This window comes from Sturnus vulgaris, chromosome 1 (assembly GCF_052056855.1).
Source record: "Sturnus vulgaris isolate bStuVul1 chromosome 1, bStuVul1.hap1, whole genome shotgun sequence".
Classification (NCBI taxonomy): domain Eukaryota; kingdom Metazoa; phylum Chordata; class Aves; order Passeriformes; family Sturnidae; genus Sturnus; species Sturnus vulgaris.
In genome coordinates this window covers 44,965,103-44,988,112 of record NC_142243.1, presented here as the reverse complement: position 1 = coordinate 44,988,112, position 23,010 = coordinate 44,965,103, and the positions used below count along the sequence as shown (strand labels likewise).

General features: G+C 39.7%; 1 protein-coding gene across 5 annotated transcripts in view; it reads right to left on the bottom strand.

Moving 5' to 3' along the window:
- Positions 1–23,010, bottom strand: part of FYCO1 (FYVE and coiled-coil domain autophagy adaptor 1) — a 45,651-nt gene that overhangs the window by 14,648 nt on the left and 7,993 nt on the right. For 4 of the 5 annotated variants that reach the window (XM_014878401.2, XM_014878404.2, XM_088165254.1 and 1 more), the window contains exons 2-14: positions 21,662–21,838; positions 20,076–20,182; positions 18,846–18,971; positions 15,133–15,239; positions 14,139–14,282; positions 13,298–13,391; positions 10,261–12,891; positions 9,281–9,373; positions 8,136–8,254; positions 7,078–7,245; positions 6,500–6,649; positions 4,868–5,073; positions 4,383–4,527 (exon numbers count right to left, since the gene is read on the bottom strand). In XM_014878401.2, coding sequence (XP_014733887.2) covers positions 4,383–4,527; positions 4,868–5,073; positions 6,500–6,649; positions 7,078–7,245; positions 8,136–8,254; positions 9,281–9,373; positions 10,261–12,891; positions 13,298–13,391; positions 14,139–14,282; positions 15,133–15,239; positions 18,846–18,971; positions 20,076–20,182; positions 21,662–21,716 — 4,145 coding nt within the window. In that variant the 5' untranslated portion in view covers positions 21,717–21,838. Of the gene's footprint in view, positions 1–3,485; positions 3,975–4,382; positions 4,528–4,867; positions 5,074–6,499; positions 6,650–7,077; positions 7,246–8,135; positions 8,255–9,280; positions 9,374–10,260; positions 12,892–13,297; positions 13,392–14,138; positions 14,283–15,132; positions 15,240–18,845; positions 18,972–20,075; positions 20,183–21,661; positions 21,839–23,010 lie in introns of those variants that run through there. The other variant, XM_088165260.1, reaches the window with a different exon arrangement.

The following is a 23,010-nucleotide window of genomic DNA, read 5'->3' as shown; positions in this document are numbered from 1 at the left end:
CTTTAGCATTCATCTAAAATTTCTGCAACAAAGCAGCATTTTCATGTGCCATTCATCTAATATCAGATTAACGATCTAAATGTCCCATACACATCTTTGCATTTTATACCTGATAACACAGCTCATGCTGCTGGATTACCAGGCCCCTTGTAAACACCAGGGATATCATATCACACACGTGGCCTCCATCACTCAGCAGTGTTTGTGTAGATACAAACTCTGATTCCCCACACATTCTTTGCATCATAACATCTTCCCAGTCTATTTTTCCTGGCACCTTGGTTCCCTTGTTCATGAAACTGTTCCTTAGCTGCTTTCCAACCTTGTTTTCCACCTCTGGTCTTTTCCCTTCCCAGCTGGAAGCAAAAAGATGTGCAGGGGGCAGAAAAGTGTGCAAAAGCTCTTGCAGAAAGTAGTAGGAAAGGTGTGGAGACTGGAATAGGGAAATGAAATAAGGGCTGTTTCAGAGGAGCAAAGGGAGGACTTTATGCAGCTGTGGGCTGCTTGCAATAAAGGCAGGGTTGGGTCTGGCCCAAAGGGTCAAAGTCCTTTACATTACAGCTTTGAAATACCAGTTTTAACTGCTTCAACCATTCTTGCAAAAACCACATTCTCTGGATGCTCCTTTACTCCCCATTAATACCCAGGCCTTCCTATCAGAGCTGCAGCTCAGAGGAACCTGACTCTTTCTGGCAGCAGTGCTCCCATCTCACCACTTTTCCCCTCAGGAAACAGCTGTTTAGGCAATCCTTTCCTTACTACACAATCTCCTGTTTCCTAAAAAGCAAAGCTATGAAGGAATGTGGTGTGACTACATGTGTAAAGATGCCATCTCAACACACAACTGCAATGCAGGCTTTGCCAGCATAGGATAGCAAGAGCTGTTTCTGTGCCCTCTCCTTCCTGGCTAGTTCTGCACTGGGTAGGGAATGCTTCAGACCACATTCACTTCCCCCTTTTGGTTACACCACACCCTGCCCAGCCACTTAGGTTAGCAAAGAGTGTTATGAGTCATCAAGAAAAAAAAAATAATCCAAAGCAAAGCAACCACTGTGCAGACAGGGTAAGATGGTCTTTCTACCACTACCAAAGTGTGAATAAATTCTTTGTTCCTGTATCAGACTAGCGGCAACTTTGGGGTTCTTTCACTCTTTTGCTGTCTATGATCTTGATTTTGCTGCTGCAACATTTATTGCAGGCATGTCATGCCTACAACACATAAAAATGGAAACACAGTGCACTGGTTTATCCTGGGGCCCTTTGTTTTTAGAACACAATATGCAAATGTGAATGCTTTAGAAATAAGAGTTTAAAAATACAACACTTCAAAAGAAAACCCATGAGCCTTGAAGTAGCAGGATGTATCACAATCGCACAATTAATCTTAGTTTCTCACATTTAAGATTTTGATCAGGTTGGTCCAAACACACATAACAAACCTGAAAGGATGAAGTAACTGCTGCTCAATCCTAATCTTTAGCCAAGAGCTACTTCAAGGTCAGCCAGAGTTATGCTAGTAGAATCATCTCTCTTACCCTGCCACACACCTCTGCAGTTGATGACCAAGGTGAGTTTTAATTGATTCTCAACTAACCTGTACCAATAAAGGCAGACTCTCAAAATTTGCTGTTATGAAATAATTTTGTTGTAATTGTTTCACGTCACTTCAAGAAAAGAACAACAGTGGCAGGGTTAAGTGAAGAGACCAAGTGAAAAATAGAGTAAAAGTACAGTAGGCACCAAAAGGGGAACAAATAGGAACAGGAATGTCCTTTAAGGTAATTCACTGCTTTGAGGACCAACTTGCATTTTCAGTCCAGCAAGGACTCACATGTAGTATTCTAGGTGTGGTCAGTGTGAAAATCTCTGCTGTCAGCCAGAGTGAGATCATAAGAAACTATGTAAAGAGAGCATGTCAATAGCAGATCTTCTGTTTGGACAGCAAGCCTCCCTTCTCTTTCCTTCCCTGGATGCTCATCTCTTTCATTTTTAGAACTCCACCAGCCGGTTCAAATCTCCTTGCTATTTGGCAAAACCAAAATAGCTTGGACTATTTTCAGCAGATCTCAATAAAGAAATTTAGCCTGAAAACTGACTTATTTGTATGCCTTCCTAAGACCTGCATCTAGCAACCACAGTCTTGGATCCTTTGTGTGTTCCTCAGACACTGTATCTAAGCAAACTCTACTCAAAATATTCAATGTCATGCAAAGATAACATTATTGGAATGCCAGTGGAGACTATGTGAAGTTTCCCCCCAGAAATTAGGCCTCATTTAGCTGGACACTTTAGAAAGAAAAAGAATAAAGATGGTAAGTCTACATGAAGTTCAGGGTGGTCAGCCCAGCACAGCCAAGAAATCTGCAGCAGTCAAACCAGTAGCTCAGAAAGTCACTGAACTGCAGGTCCTTGAACTGTGGGAGAAAACACAGTGGAAAATTTTCAGTACATCTCTCATGGTCTGCTGTCAAAGATAGGACAGAGGGTCGGCAGAACCTTTGCTCATACTCAATACAGTGGCTCTGGCACATTTACTCACAAACAACCAAAGTATCTCATGCTGCACTTCCTGCACCTGTGCTAAGTGACACTCAAGCTTTGGGTACACTTGTACTCCTCACCACAGAAACAAGTGAGAAAACCTGTGTGCCGTCACAATCAGCACTGTGCCCTGCTATTTTTCTTTAACATGCACCACAGGTACCACACCATCATCTGACTCACATATCAATTTCTAGATCTTTCCCACAACACAAACCCACAATCAACATGAGATGCTCAAGTCATCTGCAATGCAAGAAGGCCATTCTCCTCCCCAGTGCTCAGGCTAATGAGACCTTCCAAACATTACAGGTGTCATGGAAAAGGCCAGATTTGTGTTCTCTGCAAAGAATGTCTCAAGTTCAAAGTACAACCACAGTAGGACTCTCACCTGCTCATGAAACTGCTAACAAAAATCAACAGAGGATAAAGCAATATTTTCTGGGTATCCTACTTACAATCTAACAACAAGGGAAGCTGGACAACCTTTAAAAGTTTGCATGATGCAAGTAAGTTGCTCCATGGGTGCTCTTCAAGAATAGTATCCCCTTGTTAGTGGCAATCCTTCCTTTCTGCCTGAATACTTTGTCAGAGAAGATGAATTTAAACCAATGTTGAATTAAAACAAATGGTGACCCACACTTATTTCTCTTCTCTGGTTGTTTTCTCCAGAGCTAACTCACCTGTAATATACCTGCTGCAGATAGCATGAATTAAAAGAAGTAGCACACTTCACTTATTTCTTCATAAAACAAATAAACAAAAATTCCCCACCACAAATTGTCCTTTTGCAAAACAAAGGCAACACTAAATTCACAGGGTCACTGTGAAGCTCAGTTCATTCATGTGTGCCCAGCATATGCTAAGCAGGAATATATTGTCAGTCTTAACTGTATACAAAGTAGGTAGAATACATTTAAGGTATTTACCAGGAAACAAATATGTAGAATTTTGAAAAGTTTTATTACCAAATAAACAAGTCTGTACTGTCTGTCTTCAACTCAAACTGCAAGTCATTGTGGTTTATACCAGAAATGGGTCTGCTGAGTGCAAAGGAGTCTAGTTCTGCTTTCACATCAGCAGACTATTTACTCTGTGACTATTTTCAGTTCAGCATTTAGATTTATCCTGTCTATTTCTCTGCTTGGAAGAAAAGCAAGTACATAATTTAGGTGAAATGGCTCTTTTTTGTTTTTCTTCTCTAAAGACAATATATTTTTACAGAACAGAATTTCTGTAAAACATTTGAAAATATCTGAACAATAATAAAAAAATATTTTGCCTAAAAATGGATACACATTAAACTATAATACTACAATATAATTTGCAAACCAAGTATTTGGATATTCAGATGTCCTTAAATCCTTTTCATTGTAATTTATGTAGAAATAGATGTCAAAAAATTACTGAAATCTGCACTCACTCCCGTTTTCCTAAGAAAGAAAAGAACAAACTTGTGTCAGATGTAGCTACACAATTTTTCTTTTCTGTAAGCTGTCATCTCTAAGGTAGTAAGGAAGTCTGCAGACACAGAGAGCCTGAATGCTGACTTTAGTGGTGACAGCTGGCCTGATGACAGCACAGAGCTGGGACTACTCCCCTGTGATGTGGTGAAGGAGGTGGAGAGAGAGCATGGAGTGGCTTAGATTTACTAGATTGAATGCAGACTGTGCAAATAGACAAAAATTATCTTGTGTTGTTCTAATGAACATGTGGCCTGGGAACAGAGGTCTTAACTTTATGCAGAGGTTGACTCCTCTCACTAAATAGGGGAAAAAAAAGAAAAAAATTCTAAAGCAAATCCCAAAGAGGCCTCTCTTTGAGAAGCAGTGTTTACTCACAGATCTGTCACACTTTGATCCAGAGAGTCTCTTTCCATCTGACTTTCATTGTGGAGAGAGTCTGATTCTTGTACTTGGCACAGCTCTTCATCAGTGATTATATCAAAAGCTGCATCATCTGGTGGTTTAGAGGCTTCACTTGCAACTGTGCCAAAAAAGAGAAAAAACATAAACATTATTAGCTGGTTGTCTGGAAAACAAACAGGCAAAACTCTTAAGGGGGGAGCATGGGCCATTCCTTTTCATTTACAGAAGCATTAAATAACGATTAGAACTAATGAAAAATCTTGGCCTGACTGACATTCATTTAATATACATGAGCATTTCTCTCAATACCAATCAAATTCAAAGACAGGATCAGTCCCACCCTGAAAACATTCCATGACCTCCTGCAAGTTATTGGAGCAGGAGGTGACCATGTGATTTCTTGCAGACTGTCGAAGAACCCTACTTATTTCTCCACAGCATGCAAATCATAAACTAACCAAAAGCCCTCTCAGATGGTGACATAGGTGATTCCAATGAAGCTGGTGATCCTTCCTGGTTGGCACTGGATCCAGAGTCATCTGTACTGTCCACAATTACTCTAGGCTTATTAAAGCAAGCTCTGCAGCAACGCTCCTTTTTTCCACCAAGCTTGGTCACCATGTAGTTGTTGCAGCAGTAGTAGCAGAAAATGCGGCCACACATTCTAGAAATGATTCAAAACCAAAGGTGTTAGAAAAGTACCACACACGGCTGGAACATATCTCTGTGACAGAGTTTGGAGCTCTCTCATAATGGTCTTGTTTTCTGCAAAAGCATGAAAGCTACACCCACTGGCAGAACACATAACAAACCACGCTCCTTTCTGAAGTGAAGCAAGTCTTCTTGACAAGCACAGGACAAAAATTCACATTCACACTTTGCTACCTTAATAAACAGGTAAAATAGAAAAAACTAAAAATACCAAAAAAGTTAAATATAAAGATATGAACCAATCAAAGTCCACAAATATACAATGCAAATAAATAATATTTACATTAAGTACATAATAAGAAAATGAACTTAATACTACACAGCCAAATCTCACAGATGGGTAGAACAAAACCTGATTTGATTTTAAGGACTTTAAAAACACATCTGTATGTCCCTGCTTCATAACGACCCATCTTTCCTTCAGAAAGGAAAAACATCCAGTATTGGACACATATGAGTACATTCATCCCTCCTACCCTCTCCACTCTGAAGTCTCACAGTATTAAACTTGTCGACTACTTTTTAATATTCATGTTGAGATTTTCATGAAGAAAAGTATCCATCACGGATGACTGCTACTCAGGAAATTTTAATGGTTTTGTTTTTCTTAATCATTTAAATCATTACAGGGTGAAGACACAAGCAGCTTTCAGAGACCTTAGCAGAAATTAGTAATTTGGAAGTTGTTACCCAAAATGACTTCATCATTCACTAATCCCTACAGAATGTTGTTTACATTCACGTGAAATGGAAACTATTCCAGTGCTTCCTTCTTTCCTTACATGACAAATCAGGTCATGAGGATAAGGAACAGTAAAGAGTCAAACCAAATATGTTACTAGGGCCCTGAAATGTATCCATTTAAATACTTTTTAATAAATCTATATTGGATAGCTAATACTAACTGTTGGGGAAATAATTTAATATCCACTTTAAAAAAAGAGATTACTCTGCAATAGTTAATTATCTCTGAACACATCTAGTGTAAATAAACAAATTTATAATTGCACAGCATGTTGAAACTTGTTCTGGAATACTTCCATCAAAGTAGCAAAGCCATCCTAGTTAATATTGTTTAGAGCAAGAAGAGAGAAATGCACAGTCCTTCAAAGAAACACACTATATAGGGTATGATTATCTTTGTTTCCAGAAATGTGAAACTAACAGACTCCCCAAGTCAGAGTTGCATCTAGATCTTTGTCTTAATATATTTCAGGGGATCTTTCCAATAATGTCTTATGTGTGTTCTTTCAGCCTCTACAACATCACGTATCAACAATTTTGATCACTGAACTGTGAACATTAAGGAATATTTCCTCCACGCAGATGATCATACTGAGTTTTACTTTTGAACAGTGCAATACAGCTCAACAACTGACCTGCAGTGGTGTCGGCGCACCATCCATGAGAACTCTCGCTGGCAGTCCAGACAGTGATTAACTTCTGTGTCCCCCTGCCACCTCTGCTCTGCACTAAGCTTCTGCTGGAACTCCAGAGCATCAGATTTCTGCCACAAAGCATCCTTATCTCTGCAGTGACACAGTTAAAAGAAAGAAAAACACATAGAAGTTGTCAGTGCTGGTTTACTGTTAGTCAACCTCAACTGCAATGCTGGTAAAAACTTCATAGTAAAAATTCTTTTGCTCCTAAAATTCTGAGGAGCTTTCAGATGTAAAGATAGATAAGAAAACCTACTGAAGCGTCTCCAAAGACAGGGAGAAGAACACATGCCATGCAGAGAACTACATATTTTTTCAAAACAAACATCAAATTAAGGAGATATTGAGTGTTACATTTTTTGACTATATTATGGAAATGCAAAATTTCAACTGCTAATGGATTTGGCCTTTACTTGCATCTTCAATTTGGGAATATAAGCCTGGATGACTTAAGAAGTATCCTTGAACATCCTATGCAAGGATTTTAATTTCTGCTTGTTGTTTATTTTTATGCCAACCTGATAAGTTCTATCAAACGTTCTTCAAGGAACTGCTTTGTTCTTGTCAGGTCATCCAGTTCAGCAAATAACTTCTGGTCACTGCTATCTTTGTCTGCTGCCACCTTGCTGAGCTTCTCAGTGTAATCCAGGATCTTCTCTTTTGCTTCATCAGCCTCTTTTTGGATCCTGATCAAACAGAAAGGCAATGTAAATTAGCTCATGTAAATTCAAGTCTTTCCTGTGGAAGGAAGGGCTCCTCCACCCTGATAAACAGGTAGTTTCAGTGAAATTTTTCTCAGTGTGCATATTTTTTAGAGGTAGACAGAATCTCCCCAGTTTTCTACATCACCAAAATGCACATAGATCCATTATCTAGTGAACACAGCCAGCCACCAGCAATTTCGTGGATGCCCTGCTTATAGTAAAGCTTATGATGGCTACCAATTAGAAATAATAAAGATAACATCAGCACAAAGATATAAAAATACATAGGCTTTTGGTTATTAGACTCTGTGTGAGCCCACGCCTCATGAAGGTCTATTTCTGACTGCTAGCTTATCCACACCACACAGGCCCGCATTACAGACCTCGAAAACACATCCTATGTTAGATTATTAAAGCTGATAAGAAACCTGACAAAGACATGCAGGATGTGGTCCCATTCAGATCATTCTTACTGATTCTCTGAAACTTCACGAAGTGGAGACAAAAAACAAACTGTCCAAAAGAACAAATTTTCCATTCCTTACCAAAAAAAACCCCAGTATTGTTTTAATTTTGTGTTTAACCTATAAGGTAAAAAGAAGTTATAAAAATGTCTTTCATTAATTTATATCAGCTAAATTAACAGTAACAATTAGCAAGTAACTGTGCATTCACACGTGCTGGATAATTTCCATGTTTCTCATCTGAAGTGTCAATCCGATATTCCCTGCCAGTGCCCATGTGCTATTTGTTCTATATAAACCCTGTGACATATGGTACTTCGTAAACCATGGCGATTTGCAATGTTTCAATTACTGTTCCCTCGCTTGGCCTACAAATTAAGAGCTTCTCTAAAGAACACAAACTCTCACCTTTCCAAGAGTTCTCTAAGAGAAGTCACTTCCTCTTCCTTCTGCAGCCGAGCAGATTCTGATTCTGATAGCTGTTCTCTTGCTTCATCCAGCTTTCTACACAAACTCGTGTTTGCAGCCTAGTAAAATGAATGACTGTATTTCCTTACACATAAAAACACTTTACCATGAACAGAACAATTATCAAGACAGCTAACAAAGTTTTAAAAGAATCAGTTACAGCCAAACAACCAATTAAGATATTATTGTATAAGCAGGCAGTAATTAGTTGTGTACTAGCAACTGATTACTTCTGTCACACTGAGTAAGGGATGCATGCTAAAGTAAGACAGTGTTAAGCCTGTAATTCTTGTTAGTCCATGTCATGTTGAGTTTTTGCCTCCTTATCAAGAAAAATCTCTCATAAATAATGGCAAAAGAATTCACTCTGAGAGCTTTGTCACCACCCAAAAGCTTCAAAAGAGAAAAATTAAACAGGAGGAAAATGTTGTTTATTAAAGCCCATATGGAATATGAAGAAGAATCAAAAATAACCCAACTTCTTTCACAGCTAGACTCTCCAGAGAAGTCTGCCAAACCTGGAGTCCTCAAGGAACATACCTAATTGCATTTAAAGGTGCATTTTTCTCTTAGCAGGCAAGGCCACATCCAGTAATCTTAACTTTCTTCTTTCTGGATTCCTTAAAACTCAGTATGACCCTTATAACTCAATTGTTTGATAAACTTATTGCAAAAATTCTGTTTTTTTTCTGGCTGGATTCTTTCTCAGCCACATTCATTCTCTAATTCAATGTCTTTTGCCACCTGCAAATAGATGGATCTACACGTGGCTGTACGGGAATGCAGGGCCTAAGAAAGACATCTTAAAACTGCACTGCCATTTAAGAAGAGAACACGCAGTCAGGTCTTATGTAAAACCTGGCCAGCTTTCAAGGCAGGACAAATCCTAAGTGACATCATGTTTTTCAGAATCTCTGCTTCAGTGGCTGTCAGCTGCCCAGTATTTTGTCTGCAGCACCTGATTCTACACAGGGGCATTCTCAGACTCACAGCCAGTCATCAGAAATGCTGCTTGCCTTCCCAGTTGTAACACTAATACCTGTTGACACAAACACCTCTGGTTTTAATTCAGATCAAGCACCTACTTGTAATTCTGTAATCTCTTCCTCCGCTGCATGCTGTTGTCGCTTCTGCTCCTCAAGTTGCTCTCTTACTTTCCCACACTCCTCACTGACAGCCTGGCAGAGAGATTGAGCCACTAGTTAATAATCCTCCAGCAGCCACCCCTTCACCTACAGAATTCCCAGCTGTGAATTATGAGTGCTCTTACTGCCATGCATGGGATAAATGCAGCACCACTGGCTCATGAAAGACTGCTAAAAAGACATTCAACTCTTGGAATCAAGCAAACTCACTTTATGGTGGCACATGAACTGTGTTTTACTTTGCATAGGCTGTTACAATTCTTAAGAAAAAGAAGGTCAAACCCATGCAATGGCATAAGACTCTGATCAACCACCAATCTTAGAAATTTTATCAGAATGGCAAAGCAAACACAATGCAATCTTCAGCCTTTAGGTGTGCTGTGTCATATACACAGGGCTGACTCATGCTTTTTTGGAAGCAAAACTTTGATCTTCCCAGCTGCTACCTGGAGCAGCTGAAAGCAAAAATACATGAGGGAATTAAATGCAACAGCAACTGGTCTCAGTCTAAGCTCCCTTTCATCAAAATCAGTTCTTAGGAGAAGCAGTGTTACAGGTGTGAGGAACAGGTCTTGAAATGTTCCTACAAAAAAAGAAAACAATCATATCTGTGACCAGAGGGACTGCAGATGCCACCTTCAGTGCCAATGTGAGAAATCATCACCCTCATGAGTACTGACTTGCTTTTCCGTATCACCTGGCCTCTCCACTGTACTTCAATGTCCATAAAACTCTGAAGAGTTATTTTACCTCAGATAGGCCTAGGTCATGAGCACAGAGACATTCTCAGATTCCCAGGCTAAGACTAGTTGCATGTTAGTCTCAGAGCCTGATCCACACAAACCTTAGGATTTCATGCAGAAATTGCTGCAGCAAATGGTAAAGCAGCTCCCTCAGCTATAATAATTACATTAATTTACCTTGAATTTTGTCTGATAATTTAGAATCTCTGTGCTCATTTGAAATTTTATTGCAGACAGCTCTTCTTGGCTGGTCTCTTGGAAACTCTGTGCCTGTTTCTTTATTGTCTCCAGCTGCAATTGCAGACTTGGGACAGCTGCAGCACACATTCGAGCCTCCTCTAGTTTCTCTTGCAGGCTCTTGTTCTCCTCTCTGAGATTAGAGATGTCAAGATTTAGCTTCTCCTGTTGCTCTGCTGCCTGTTCTTCCAGCTCTTTGAACCTTTCTGTGGCCTGGGCCAACTGCTCTTCTGCATCCACCTTCTCAGAGGTCAAGGCACAAATCTGAATACCGAGTTCAGCCATATCAGTGTTGGTCCTGTGGAGGAGATCTTTATTTTCTTCATTTTCCACTCTAGCATTTTCCAAATACCGCTTAACCTTAGACAGCTCTTCCTTTAGGTTCATCAAATTATTTTCCAGCTCAGCATTTTGATGGGCTGTTCTCTCCTGCTCTTTTTCCAGCTTTTCTTCCCTTTCTTTACATTGCACCAGTTCTTGCACATGATTTCTGTTGAGAGACTCACTCTGCTCTTTCAGCTGCTGGACAAGCATCTTCTGCTCACTCAATACAGTCTCAGCGACTGCCAGTTCACCTCTCATCCTCTCTCTCTCATCAGTGGCCTGCTGAAGCTTGACCCGAAGATCGAGGACTTCTGCCTGCAGCCTGGACACTTCACCTCGGTTGACCTCCAGCTGCTCTTCACTCATGGTCAGTCTCAAGGCCAGTTCTTTTGCCTCCTTCTCCAAGGATGCCGCCTGCTGTAGTTGCTGTTTTTCCACTGATTCCTTTTCTGATGTGAGAGATTCTGTAAGTTTTGTCTGATGAAGGCATGTCTTTTCAACACTGAGCTTTTCTATCTCAAGAGTTTCTGCTTTCTTCCTGTATCTTTCAGCTTCTGCTCTTAGCTGCTGACATTGGCTCTCCAAGCCTTGCAGTTCTACTTCCTTCTCTGTGAGCTGTGACTGGATACACTCTTTGCTTTCCTTCAAAGCGTCCAAGCTTTTTTCCATTTGTAAATTATGCTGTTTGGCATTCTTCAGCTGTGTTTCAAGTGAAGCATAAAACTCCTTGGAGGTCTCTTCTCTTTGCTTTAGTTCTTCATATACTGAGTGTAGAGCCTCCAGTCTCTCCTCTAGAATTTGGCTTTGCCTCCTAGCATTCTGCAAGTCCTCATCCAGCTGTTTGTTCTCACCCCGGAGCTTCTTCTCTTTTTCATCAACTGACACCAGGGCATCATCTATCTCACTCTGAAGTTGTTTCTCAGAGGCTCTCAACCTGGCTACCTCGGCTTCTAGGGAAGCTTCAGAAGCTTCCAGATTTTTCAGCTTCTCTTCCATCTTCTTCTTAGATTGCTGCAAATTCTCCTTCTCTGCTTTCAGTTTCCTGCTCTCCTCATCCAACTCACTCACTGAAGAGTTTTGCTGCTCCATCTGCTCCTCCAACTCCTTGACTTTCTGCCTGAGATTCTCCTTCTCAGACATGAGTTTCCAGTTTTGCTCCTGAAGGCTACACACAGTCTGACTCACCTTTGTTAAGTGACCCTCCTGTAGTTGAAGTTGCTCTGCTTGAGACTGGGATTCCTCCTTCAGTGCTCCTTCCCTCCTACCATACTCCTCCTCAAGTTTTTCTTTTTCCTTCCTGGCTTCCTCAAGATTTTTTTCCAGTGAACCCACCTGAGCCAGCGACCCCATTACCTGGGTCTGCAGCTCAGCCATCTCCTTTCCTTTCAAAGTCAGGGCCTTCTGAAGTGCATCCTTTTCCTTTGCCATGGTCTCCAGGCTCCCAATTAGCTTTCCACTCTCTTCTTTGGAGTTAGCAGTGAGACTACTATATCTGGATTCCAGTTCCTTCTGTGCCTGTTCTATCAGCAGCAGCTCCTCCCTTGCTGCTTTCAGCTGAGATGCATGTTCATCACTGAGTCTTTGCATATCTGCCTTTTCCTTTTCCATCTCTTGAAGCTTCTCTAACAGTGCCCGGATTTGTAGGGCAAAGTCATACTGGACTGTGGCTTGCTGTCCCTTTTCCTCTGAGGCAGCATCAACTTTTGCAAGGAGGTTGAGGTTCTTCTGTTCTGTGGAATTCAGCTTGGCTTTGAGCTCATCAATGCAAAGATCCTTCACAGCAATCAAAGCCCTGGAGGTCTCCAGCTCCTGATTTGAAACCTGCAATTTTGAGGCACAATCTTCCTTGCTGGTCAACAGCTGCTCCAGCTTTGTTGAGTGTTCCTTCTGCTGCTCCACTGCACTCAGTTCCAGTGACTGTAGGCACTTCTGCAGGTCATGGACAGTGCTCTGAGTGGAGCGTGAGACCTCACACTGCTTCTGTAACTCTGTGATCATCTTTGTCAGTCGGGAGTTTTCCTCACTGTAGTTATTGCTCTTCTCCTTTTCTACCTGTACTTGCTCTTTTTGAAGGCTAACAGCTGCCTGGAGCTCCTGGTTTTCAATTTCTAGCTGGTGAATACGATCTTGAAGTTCCCTTTGCCTCAGCTCAGCCTGGTCAAGTTCTAAACGCATCTCTTCGTAGCCCTCAAGGTGTTCAACATTTAGTGAGTTATTTACATCAGGGCTGGAAGGAAACTCTTGTGCCTAAATGAACAGAAGGGGAAAATCAGAAAGTTTAAGCAGCACTAAACATTCATTTAAATGGTGTGCTCAAATGAGAGCAAGTTCAGATTCTTAATGTACAGTGACATTGTGTGTTGCCTTCATAGCACTACAAGATATCAACTTGTAGGAAATGGGGCTTGTTTTCCGAAAAGATAAATAAAAACATTCCTATCTGCAGGCAGTCTTCTGAACTCTTTTTTTTCCCTACAAGATTTGCATGCTAAGTTGAAGCAGCTGACAGATTAACTCCCTTTACTTTTAATTAAAAGTGCTTTTTGCAGTTTAGATTGTAAGACTCATAACCATCATAAAACCATTAAGTTCTCTGGAACTATGTTAACCAAAGACCTATCATGACATAAACATTTATTTGCAATTTGCTTACCTGCAAATAATTGCTCACTAAACTGCTCATGCTGGAACTGCGACTTGGGGGCTTCCATAAATATGCTGAAGATCCAAGTGAGGATAGAGTCCTCCTGTTGATCACACAGAGAAACAATATCTAAGTCTAAGCACATAAATGCGTGTCTACTTGTATATGTAAGATTTATCTAGTGGTAACTACCACATAAAAAAAAGACGTAACTTCACCTGCTGTCTCAGCCAGCAACCACTGAAGTCGATGAAAAATAAGATAGGGATATCCAAGGCACCTACAAAAGGTGATGGGGCTGGTAGCTGTCACTTCCCTCACCCACAAGAACCAAGTCAGCCTTGCTCTGAGGAATTGTATTGCTGTGTGGCGGCAGCTCAACCAGATGGTGGCAGCAAAGAGCCCTGGGAAACCCCCATTGATACAAATGGATCTGGACCAGACCCGGTAGTTTTTGTTAGCCCTCACTTGTAGGTGGGATCACCATGGCTGCAAATGAAGCACACTTCATTGCACTTCACACTGCTTGGTTGTGCAGCCACCCATATGACTACATGTCTCAGCTCTTGAAACAGAGGAAGTTAAGAAGATTTCTTCTTGTGTGCATATAGATGAGAATAGCTTGGGATTTGGGCTTAAACTGCAGCTACTGGAAGTGCCATATTACAGAGCATCATCTCTGATTGCCAGTGTTCAGTATACTGAAGGAGAAACAGGACAATTTGGTCATGGATTGATGACATGGAAAAAAGCGTATACCTGCTCAAACACAAAGCTTTTATAGACACTTCAGCAAACAAGGTATTTTTTGTACTTGTTAATACAAAATTACAATGTGGCTCCATCTTACCTGGCAAATGCTGGCCAAGCAGCATCTAAATCATAGCCTCTTGATGCCAAGTCAAACTGAACATCAGTGAGCTCATAGAGTTGACCCACAATGTCAGAACTCATTTTGGAATTCAGAAATGGACTTCTTGCATAGTACCAGTCACTTGAAAACAAATAAAAGAGAAGTAATACTCATTCATAAGCAAAAGGGAAGCAGCAGTTTCTCTTACAAAAAAAACCCCTATATCATTATTCACTCCACCTCAGAAAAACTATGATACAGTATTCTAATCAGACTCACCAAACAATATCCCATCCCTCCGATGTAAATGAAATTAAACAAATGTAATTAATTCCACATAAATATCTTTAAAGGAGTCGCTGTACAAAATATTTTTTCCTCTAGTGCTTGGGCAAATCACTGACAATACAAAATAATTGTTATACAGTGGATAATCACACAGTAAATACCTAAAGCACACATTTAATACATCAAAAATGAGGAACAGAAAGCAGCATCCAGAGTTAAATACATCGTGAAAATAGCTGGCTTTTTCTTAAAGCCCTAGTAGTGTCCCTCCAACCAAATACAAACTACCTTTGGAATTTTTTGGCCAAGGGCAAGTTGTTCCTTTGTGTGACTATCCACAGATATATGCAAATACCTTCTGGGACTTTGTGCAACACATCCAAATTAATCCTCTCTCATGACAAATAGCCCATCAAACCCAAGATCTTCAATACTTATAAATCACCTCGAAACTGACGTATAGAAGCATCAGCACAACACACTCCACACATATTAAGCTGTAATAACCTTCAATCTTTACAAGCCCAAGATAGGTATGAACCAGTGACTCAGGCCAAAAGGTCTATGATCCTGCATATCCTATTACCAGCTCTCTAAGCCAAACGTTTGGAAGCATTTCAATTTCTTTCAATAGCAACTAGGTGATGTTGCTTGATCACACTGAACAAACATCCATTAGTTTAAAAAGCACTTTGCTATTCACCTGGTCACTTTGGTGTTCATAAAACATTGCTGCAAGGTGTCTGCTAGCCTTTGGTGAACCAGGGAATAACGAAGAAATGCTCTTCCTTTTCCAAGAGAGGTTCGTAGCTGAAAGGGAGAAACCACAAGAAAAGAAAGTTAAATATCATTTGTGATCATGTAGAGACATGGCCAGAACAGCCTATAAAGCAACACAAAAATACAATAAGCCATTGTAAAAGAAAAGTTGTAAAGGAAGCCAGTATGAACTGCCACTGAGAAACACTTTTTCCTAAGTCGGTCATTGGGTGGAATCTTTACAGAATGATGAATTTGTTTCTACAGCTGGCTGTTGTCCACTTTATAATAATATAAAAGGCATCACAGGACCAATGAATCATCTAATATATGGAGTACCTGAACACAGACTATGTTAAGGACAATTCAAAATATAAGGCAAATCTCAATGTGCCCAGCAAAGGCAGAAGTGACTGCTTAAGTTAACTGAAGATGTATATGGCCACAGCTGGAAGAGCTTTAGGATAGATTTAGTCATAGAACAAAGATGTACACATATACAAATATACACCCCCATGGACACAGTAACTCCAGACAGTGCAAAAAACCTTTCTTAATACTTAGCCGTTAAGTTGATTAAAATATAATTCTTTCTTCAGACCAAGAACAGCTGCATGACCAAAATTAATAGATCTTTTTATGAAGACAGCTGTTAAATCAACATAAGGGGGATCACAAAGCTCAGTACTGAATTTTTTTATAGCCATTGACTTGAAAAATTGATACTTTATTTGTACATCTGAACCGTTTTCTTTCCTGCAAAATAGTGAAAGACTGAATAGTTGTTTCATTTCTTCTTTCCATCCAAGTCAGCAATCACTTTAGAAATGGAAAAGGAGTGTGATGAAAGAATTTCTCACCTAACTGCTCATCCAACTAACAAAGCAAGGACATTTATGATTTATAATAGAACACAAGACAAATATGAGAGGCTGAGGCACAAGTTAGTAGGTTACTGTAAACTTTGCTTGAAAGGTTAGTGTGATAGAAGGCTCAAAGGCCACAGAAGCTTTCTTTCCCACCGATCAATATTCCACTGTAGTGAAGTGAGAGCAATACCCCCAGCTTCCCTGTTTTTGCTGTTACTGGGCTTCTGCTCTGAAGGAAGATAGGTTCTTCATTTAGCTCAGTAACCCACTACATACAAAAATGTTCCTTATAAATGCAACCTGAATGAAATGTGAAGCAAAAAAAGTAACACTTTTGACTCATTTTTCGTTTGAATTCTACAGGATACGAAGTGCAAAGTATCACGGTCCCTAAGCATCCCAGAAACAGCAAATTTAATTTACCACCTGATTTTCACCCTCATTCACCCTGCAGATATCTGAACATTTCTTCAGGGAGATGCTATCCCTACTCTCTTCACAGAAGCATACAAGTATTTTTTCCTAACTAGGCATATTTAGTGAGTATTTTAAGAACACTCAAAAAAACCCCCAAACCCTGGAAGCCACAGAATTAATCCTATCCTTACTCCCATTGGTTAATCAATTTATATTGTGATACTTTCTGTAAGCAGAATGGAGAGACCAGAAAAAATGTACATTATGAGAACCAAAGGAAAATATTTACATATATGCAGCTACAGGTACCTAAAGACTATTTGACTAAGAAACCAAATCATGCCACCTCCTGCTCGAGCCTTGCTAGAAATCAGGGAGGAAGTGTTGACAACAAACACTGTAGCTAAGGTGCGGTATATGGCTGTAAAGACTTGAAAAGATGTGTATTCAGTGTAATTACCTTTTGAAAAGGAAAGGGGAATGACCAGAACTCACTGCTCACCTACTGCTCTAAGAATAAGGCCGTCTGTTTAATTAACAGATAACTTAATTTCCAGGGTACTATTTGCTTCCTTGGTCCACCTCTCTAGCATATTATGCACCCTAATGTTAGAAGCATTGCAAGCAGAGCAGAAAAGGCATTTATGCTGCTGAATGTTTGACCATTCTTTAAGTTAACTGCTGTTACTCTTTCCTTTTTGTTCATTTCCACGTTTCAAAGTCAACTAGTATTGTTCAGTAAGCAAATAAAGGACATTTGGAAACCTTTATGTTCTATCCAGCCAGGTTCAAAAATTTGCTGCTGATTTCTACCTTTAATGAAGGGGAATAACAAATATATATTTGTGGCATGTGTCATTTAATTTCGGGGTCCAAGTCTGCCAGCTTAGTTACCTGAAACAGACCACTGATTCTTTTTTTTAAGAGTTTATATTTCTAAACTACAAGTTAATAAAGATTAAAGATGCTTTCCACAAGCTAATTTCTATGACTGCACATAAATTGAAGTAGAAAATATCCTGCTTCCAAGCTGTAATTTCTGATACTAATAGATCAGCTAACAATTTAACAGCCAGGGGTACTGAAGAAGGAAAAAGCAGTCCAGTCTTTACATGTGGCAATATGTAGGTAATACCTACAGACTGCTGAAGACCACAGCACAGCCACTTTTGCAGAGAAATATGAGTGGCTTCTGCTACTGAGAATTTAGGGGCCACCATCTACAGCCAAAGGATTTTTTCCAGCAGAAGCAGCTACTGTCCTTACTTCTCCAGCTGTCCTGTAGTGGGACATCCAACCCAAATTCCTTTGCCTCTCCCCTCTTTTCCTTCCCAATGGTAAAACAAACTGGAGTCCTTCCTTGGATTGTTCACCTTGGAACATCAAAATTCAACACTGTCAAGGTTGAAAAGAGAAGAAAGAAAGGTAGGGAGCCTGCCTCTGCTACAGTACCATGGCTCTCTTTCAGATGGATCAAAACAACATTATCTAGAGCTGCTGAGGAAGAATTCCCAAGAGAATAGGAAAATCTGCTGTAAAAAGTAGCTTGCCAATGCAAGTTGGTACTGCTCACAGATAATGGAAGTGAGCATCAGGACAATGCTGGCCAGCACCACCATACCACTGCCTCTTTTACCCACTAGGAAAATCTTCTTCAAACGATTCTAAAGACTCAGACAGGATCAACACAGAAAGCTTCTCACAGCTTTTATTTCACCCACTCATTGAGCTGAAGATATAACATGGTTTTTACAAGATTAAGCTTTTATTACTAATCTAAATCTAAAAGGAACAAGGCTTTTTATGCTGTTCTTGACTGCTTACCCAAGAGAATAATGACAATCATCCTTAGTCTTTCACACAGAGGAACAGAGTTCAGACAGAAGATTAAATTGCTGCTATCAGTCAGTACTCCTCAACTCTATGGACCAGTTAAAAAAGTCTTAAGAAAAGTCCAATATGGCGAACCTTTCACCTTACACTTAGAGCCAGATCCTGCCATAAGTTTTGCTGAAGATGACATGCTCTACCTTAACTTAATTTTTCATCTCTTTTTAGAGAAAATGGCACTAAGTTTATGAAAAGGCAGGGCACAACCAGAGACAAACCAGTCCATTCACTTGTGTTAGTGGTCTTTGAAACAGGAATCAGGCTTTCTAATCCTACATTATTCACTGCCTTAGTAAAAGGTCATATTGCATTTTTTTATATTTTACGTGAAAATTAGAAAAAAAAATCCCTAAGTTTTTTGCTGTATATTAAAAGCAGCGTATTTTTTTTTGTTTGTTTGTTGCTACTGCTCTCTGAAAAGCATGGCAAAACATAAACCACATATTCTGATATACCACATACTCTTATCTGATATACTTACTTCTGTAATAGACTTGACAAAGCGGATTCCATCATTAGCTCCTTTGATTTTTGCCAGACAGTCGCAGAAATAATCCCAGTAGTCTTTTCTGTTCCCCAGCAATGTGCTTTTTTCTTTCTGGTCAAACTTAAACCAGGAAAACAAAATACAATGAGCAAAATTTAAACAGAAATATACTTATATTCAGCTGCTTGGAATCCTGTTCTTCTCACAGCAGCATGTGCTTTCATGACTCCTCTTAGCTTTCGCCAATGCATTCACAGAGGAAAGAGACACTGCACTGATGCAATCCAGCAGTTACAAAAGCCACTTAACTGACATCGAGAGATAATAATGTTCTGGGTCTCTTTAAAGTACAGACATCCATTCAAAACTCCTGAGACAAAGACTGACAGCAGATTCAGCAGCTGTTCAAGAGCAAGGCACTAACAACCAGTTGCTGAGAGACCTGCAATTAAGTGTGGCAGTAGCACACGTGTATATACCAGAAAAACCTACTCTAGCTAAATCATGTTCAAGGGTTCAGTGCATCAAGGGTACGGTACGGACTGCACCTTGGGCCATTAAAATTCCAAAGGATTTTTTAGTTTCTGCTCTGCAATCTCATTAAAACTCCCTTACCTAGATTTAGGCTAGATTAGCATTTGTTGTAAATTAGTGTTTGTTGCAATCAGTAACATGATTACAGTATATGTGGACACCACACTATACAAACTGAATTTGTTTGCCCAGCAGCGTCCTCTTTTACTTAAGGTTTAAGGGCGGACAAAAAGCAGAACTTCAGATTAAAAATCAGCCTTTTGCCTTAAGCCTTCCATACAACAAAAAAACATTTTCCAAACCAAAATTGCTGAAAATTCTATAAATTACTCACATCCAGTATTTATTTTGCATTAAAATGTCAAGATATCATTACCACATTTTTAAGGGTAATTTAGCAAGATATATCTTTAAAATGAAGTTCAGATCTTTCAGATCAAAAAAGAAATGCCTTACATTCCTCAAACTTCCAGCACCGCACTTAGATTACATTTATTTTCACCTGAAGTAAGTACAATAGGCAGCACATATTTTAGTCCTCTTATTACACACACCAAAATTAAACAGAAAGAGAGATTCAACTGGGTATTTATAATTATTTGAGTTGAACCCCACGTACTGAAGAGTCAGCAAGAGAAAATAAAGCCGAGCTTTGCTGGTGGATTACAAATGACACAAATCACTTTTTACCTGTAAAAGGTACTCAAGCTTGTAGGAGAATTTCTGCAAGTTGACACTATCATCTGTGATCGGTTCACCTCCTTCTTTAAATTCTTTACTTAATTCAGTCACTGCATCTTTAAAACAAGACACCAATATAGTTAACTAATGCAAAGAACATATAGCACTGAATTCATAAACAACGAAAATGCTTTCTTCATGTGCACTCTGCATTTGGACTTATTTTCTTTTAGCTGAAATGTCGTACAAAATCCATGACTGATAAGCTTGCAATTTGAGACCACCTATAAGAAAACAGGAGTTCAAACTGTGTCAATCTGTTGTATGGATTATTTCTTCTTAAATACACACCTAGCACTTCTGACACTTAGCAAAACCTGCTAACAGAAAATTGCCAATTGCTACCTCAGCAGAGGGAAGAGAAATAACTTTTTGCTGTCTCATGTGCACATTAAGGTACTGCCACAGGACAAACAGAATTCTGATTAGAAAGGACAAAGCGTGTAATCTGCTAAAGGGGATCAGTAACACGAGAACAGTCGTTCAGTCAGCACATTTATCTTCTCCATGCTTTATTCAGGAAGGTTCAGTTTGTGCTGGTTACAAACACAAATGAAAGAATAATTTGCATAAAAAATAAGCATACAGCAACTCCTCTTCCCTGAGACATACACCCAGAGCGGGTGAGGAAATCTCAAGTCAAAATACACTCAATTGCCCTCCTGGACACTCCAGCCCCAAAAGGATGTACTTCACAGCATCAGAAATTAGTGATTTTGAGCTTGCTTTCCCCTTGGTCTTACACTTATTTCAGGTGACTGAGTGAGCTTTAACTCCCAGTCCCACTCAATAACCCTTTGCAAATTAAATTTCTTCTTGTTAGTAGTCACACAGATCTCCTTTATTCTGTTATTCTGTTAGATTTTCAGCTTTGGTGCATATACCTTTTATTTAATAAAAATTTGAAGGAAAAATATCAGAATCTTGGTATAGGCAGCTGATTAGGACAGAAAGAGAACAGAAAATCTGTTATGGATTTTGATAGAATTCTGCCTGCAACAGAAACTTTTGAAAATGAGGTTGGCTACTTCTAGTGGAAGACACGTTCCACTGCAGTGAGAACAGCAGGTGTAATTCTCCAGCACCCTTCCTCTAGGTCTCCTTTCCCAGCCAGGTTTGGTTTCTTCCCTTCCTACATTAGCAACAACTCCACACCAGCTTCCCATTAAGGAAGGCTGAGTTTTAGGCCCTTTCTCCTTATTTCACATGAACACTTGTAGCAGCACAGCTCTGTGCATGCCAATGAAGTACCAGATCACAATGCACACCTCACACACACCTCTCTTCAAATTGTAAAACTTATGTCTTGTCTTGTATGTTTAAATTTACAGGATTTAAGAATTCAGGATCCTGCAGAATGTACAGCACTTGTCTCACAAAAAAATCAGTCACACTGCACATCTTGAATTATGTTGCTACAATGCTGCAGCAAAGAGTTACACAATTGAAAACACAACTCCTACTCTTTGTTATCTAAATCCTGGAGGATGCAATCCAGCTCCAGAACATATCTGTCAGCATGGCACTCACTCTACCTTGCAGGTCTCTGATAATCCGCTGCAGCTGGCTTTCACCACTAGTTGCTGCCATCTTGGAAACAAAAGGAACTCCCCTTCTGGGCTGTTAACCTTTTCATCCATCTAGATAAAAACAGCAGAGTTCATATCCTTGGCGACCATTGGGTTGATGCTGATTATTTTTCTCTCTGACACCTGCAATTGCAAAAGTCAAAAATAAAATGAAAGTCTTTATCAGCTCAAAAGAGTAGAAGAGAGGTGCTTCGGCATTTTAGATCCTGTTGAGTAATGAATTCCAAGGCCAACCCTTTTCCAGGAATCTCCTTAATATTTCCTTCTAGTTATCGCTTTCCATTTCAGTTATTTCTTCAGTTGTATCTTTCAAAACTACTAAGCAAACCTCAGAGAGCAATTTTCTCCAGCTGGAGTTACAACACAGTTGGTAGTACAGCTCAGCTCTGGCTGGCATTTCACTCAATCTACCTTGTGACTCTGAGGGAGGTTCCAATGACACGTGATTTTCCCTCCCCAAACCCTCTGCCAGATCTTCCCTACAGGCTGTAAAGCAGAAAGATAAGACAACTTTTCCATTTCAGAAAGACTTCAAAGATACAGAGTAGGCATGGGCCAAGAAGTCAAAAATGATGCATGCTTGACTCTCTGACACCAGAACATATATTTAATGGGCAAAAGCTATCAAAATCTTTAGTACTGGAGTGTGATTTTCTCAACCCCTTCTCAGAACCCACTGTTCCCTATACATGTAAGATGACGCCACTTTATTTTAAGCTCTGTTACAGCATCCCTGGCTGGATCAACATACTTTGCTTAGGATGAGTTATACTTGGCACTCAGAGAAAATCTTTCTTATGGTAAAATTAATTAAAAGCCTCAAACACTTTACTGAAACAACCATGCCTGGGGATGCAATCTTTCCAAGGCTAATCTGGGAATGATCATTCAAAGAAAAAAGTCACACAGAAACTACAAAGGGAACTTACTAAGCATCCTGTTCAAAAGTTGTACAGAATTCTGTCTGCAGAGGTACAGCCAAAGTTTCAAGCAAAGACAATACCCAAAGTACTGAATCTTTAGAAAAATTGCCGTCACACATTAGTGCTTTTGTTATAATTCAAGCTAAACTACAGTGAAATTAAATTGTAATTAAAATCTTACAAACTTTTGAATCTAATGTGATTAGGTCACATTATTATATCTCCTTTCTCTTTTCCATTCTTTCCCTTCCAAAAGAGTTAAATTGGCAGGACTGAAGTAAGTGTCTGAATTAATCAAACAGATCATCCTTCCTACCCTGTATATTAAGGCACTGCTAGGAAGTGATCCCGATGTGATCTTGTATTATTTTC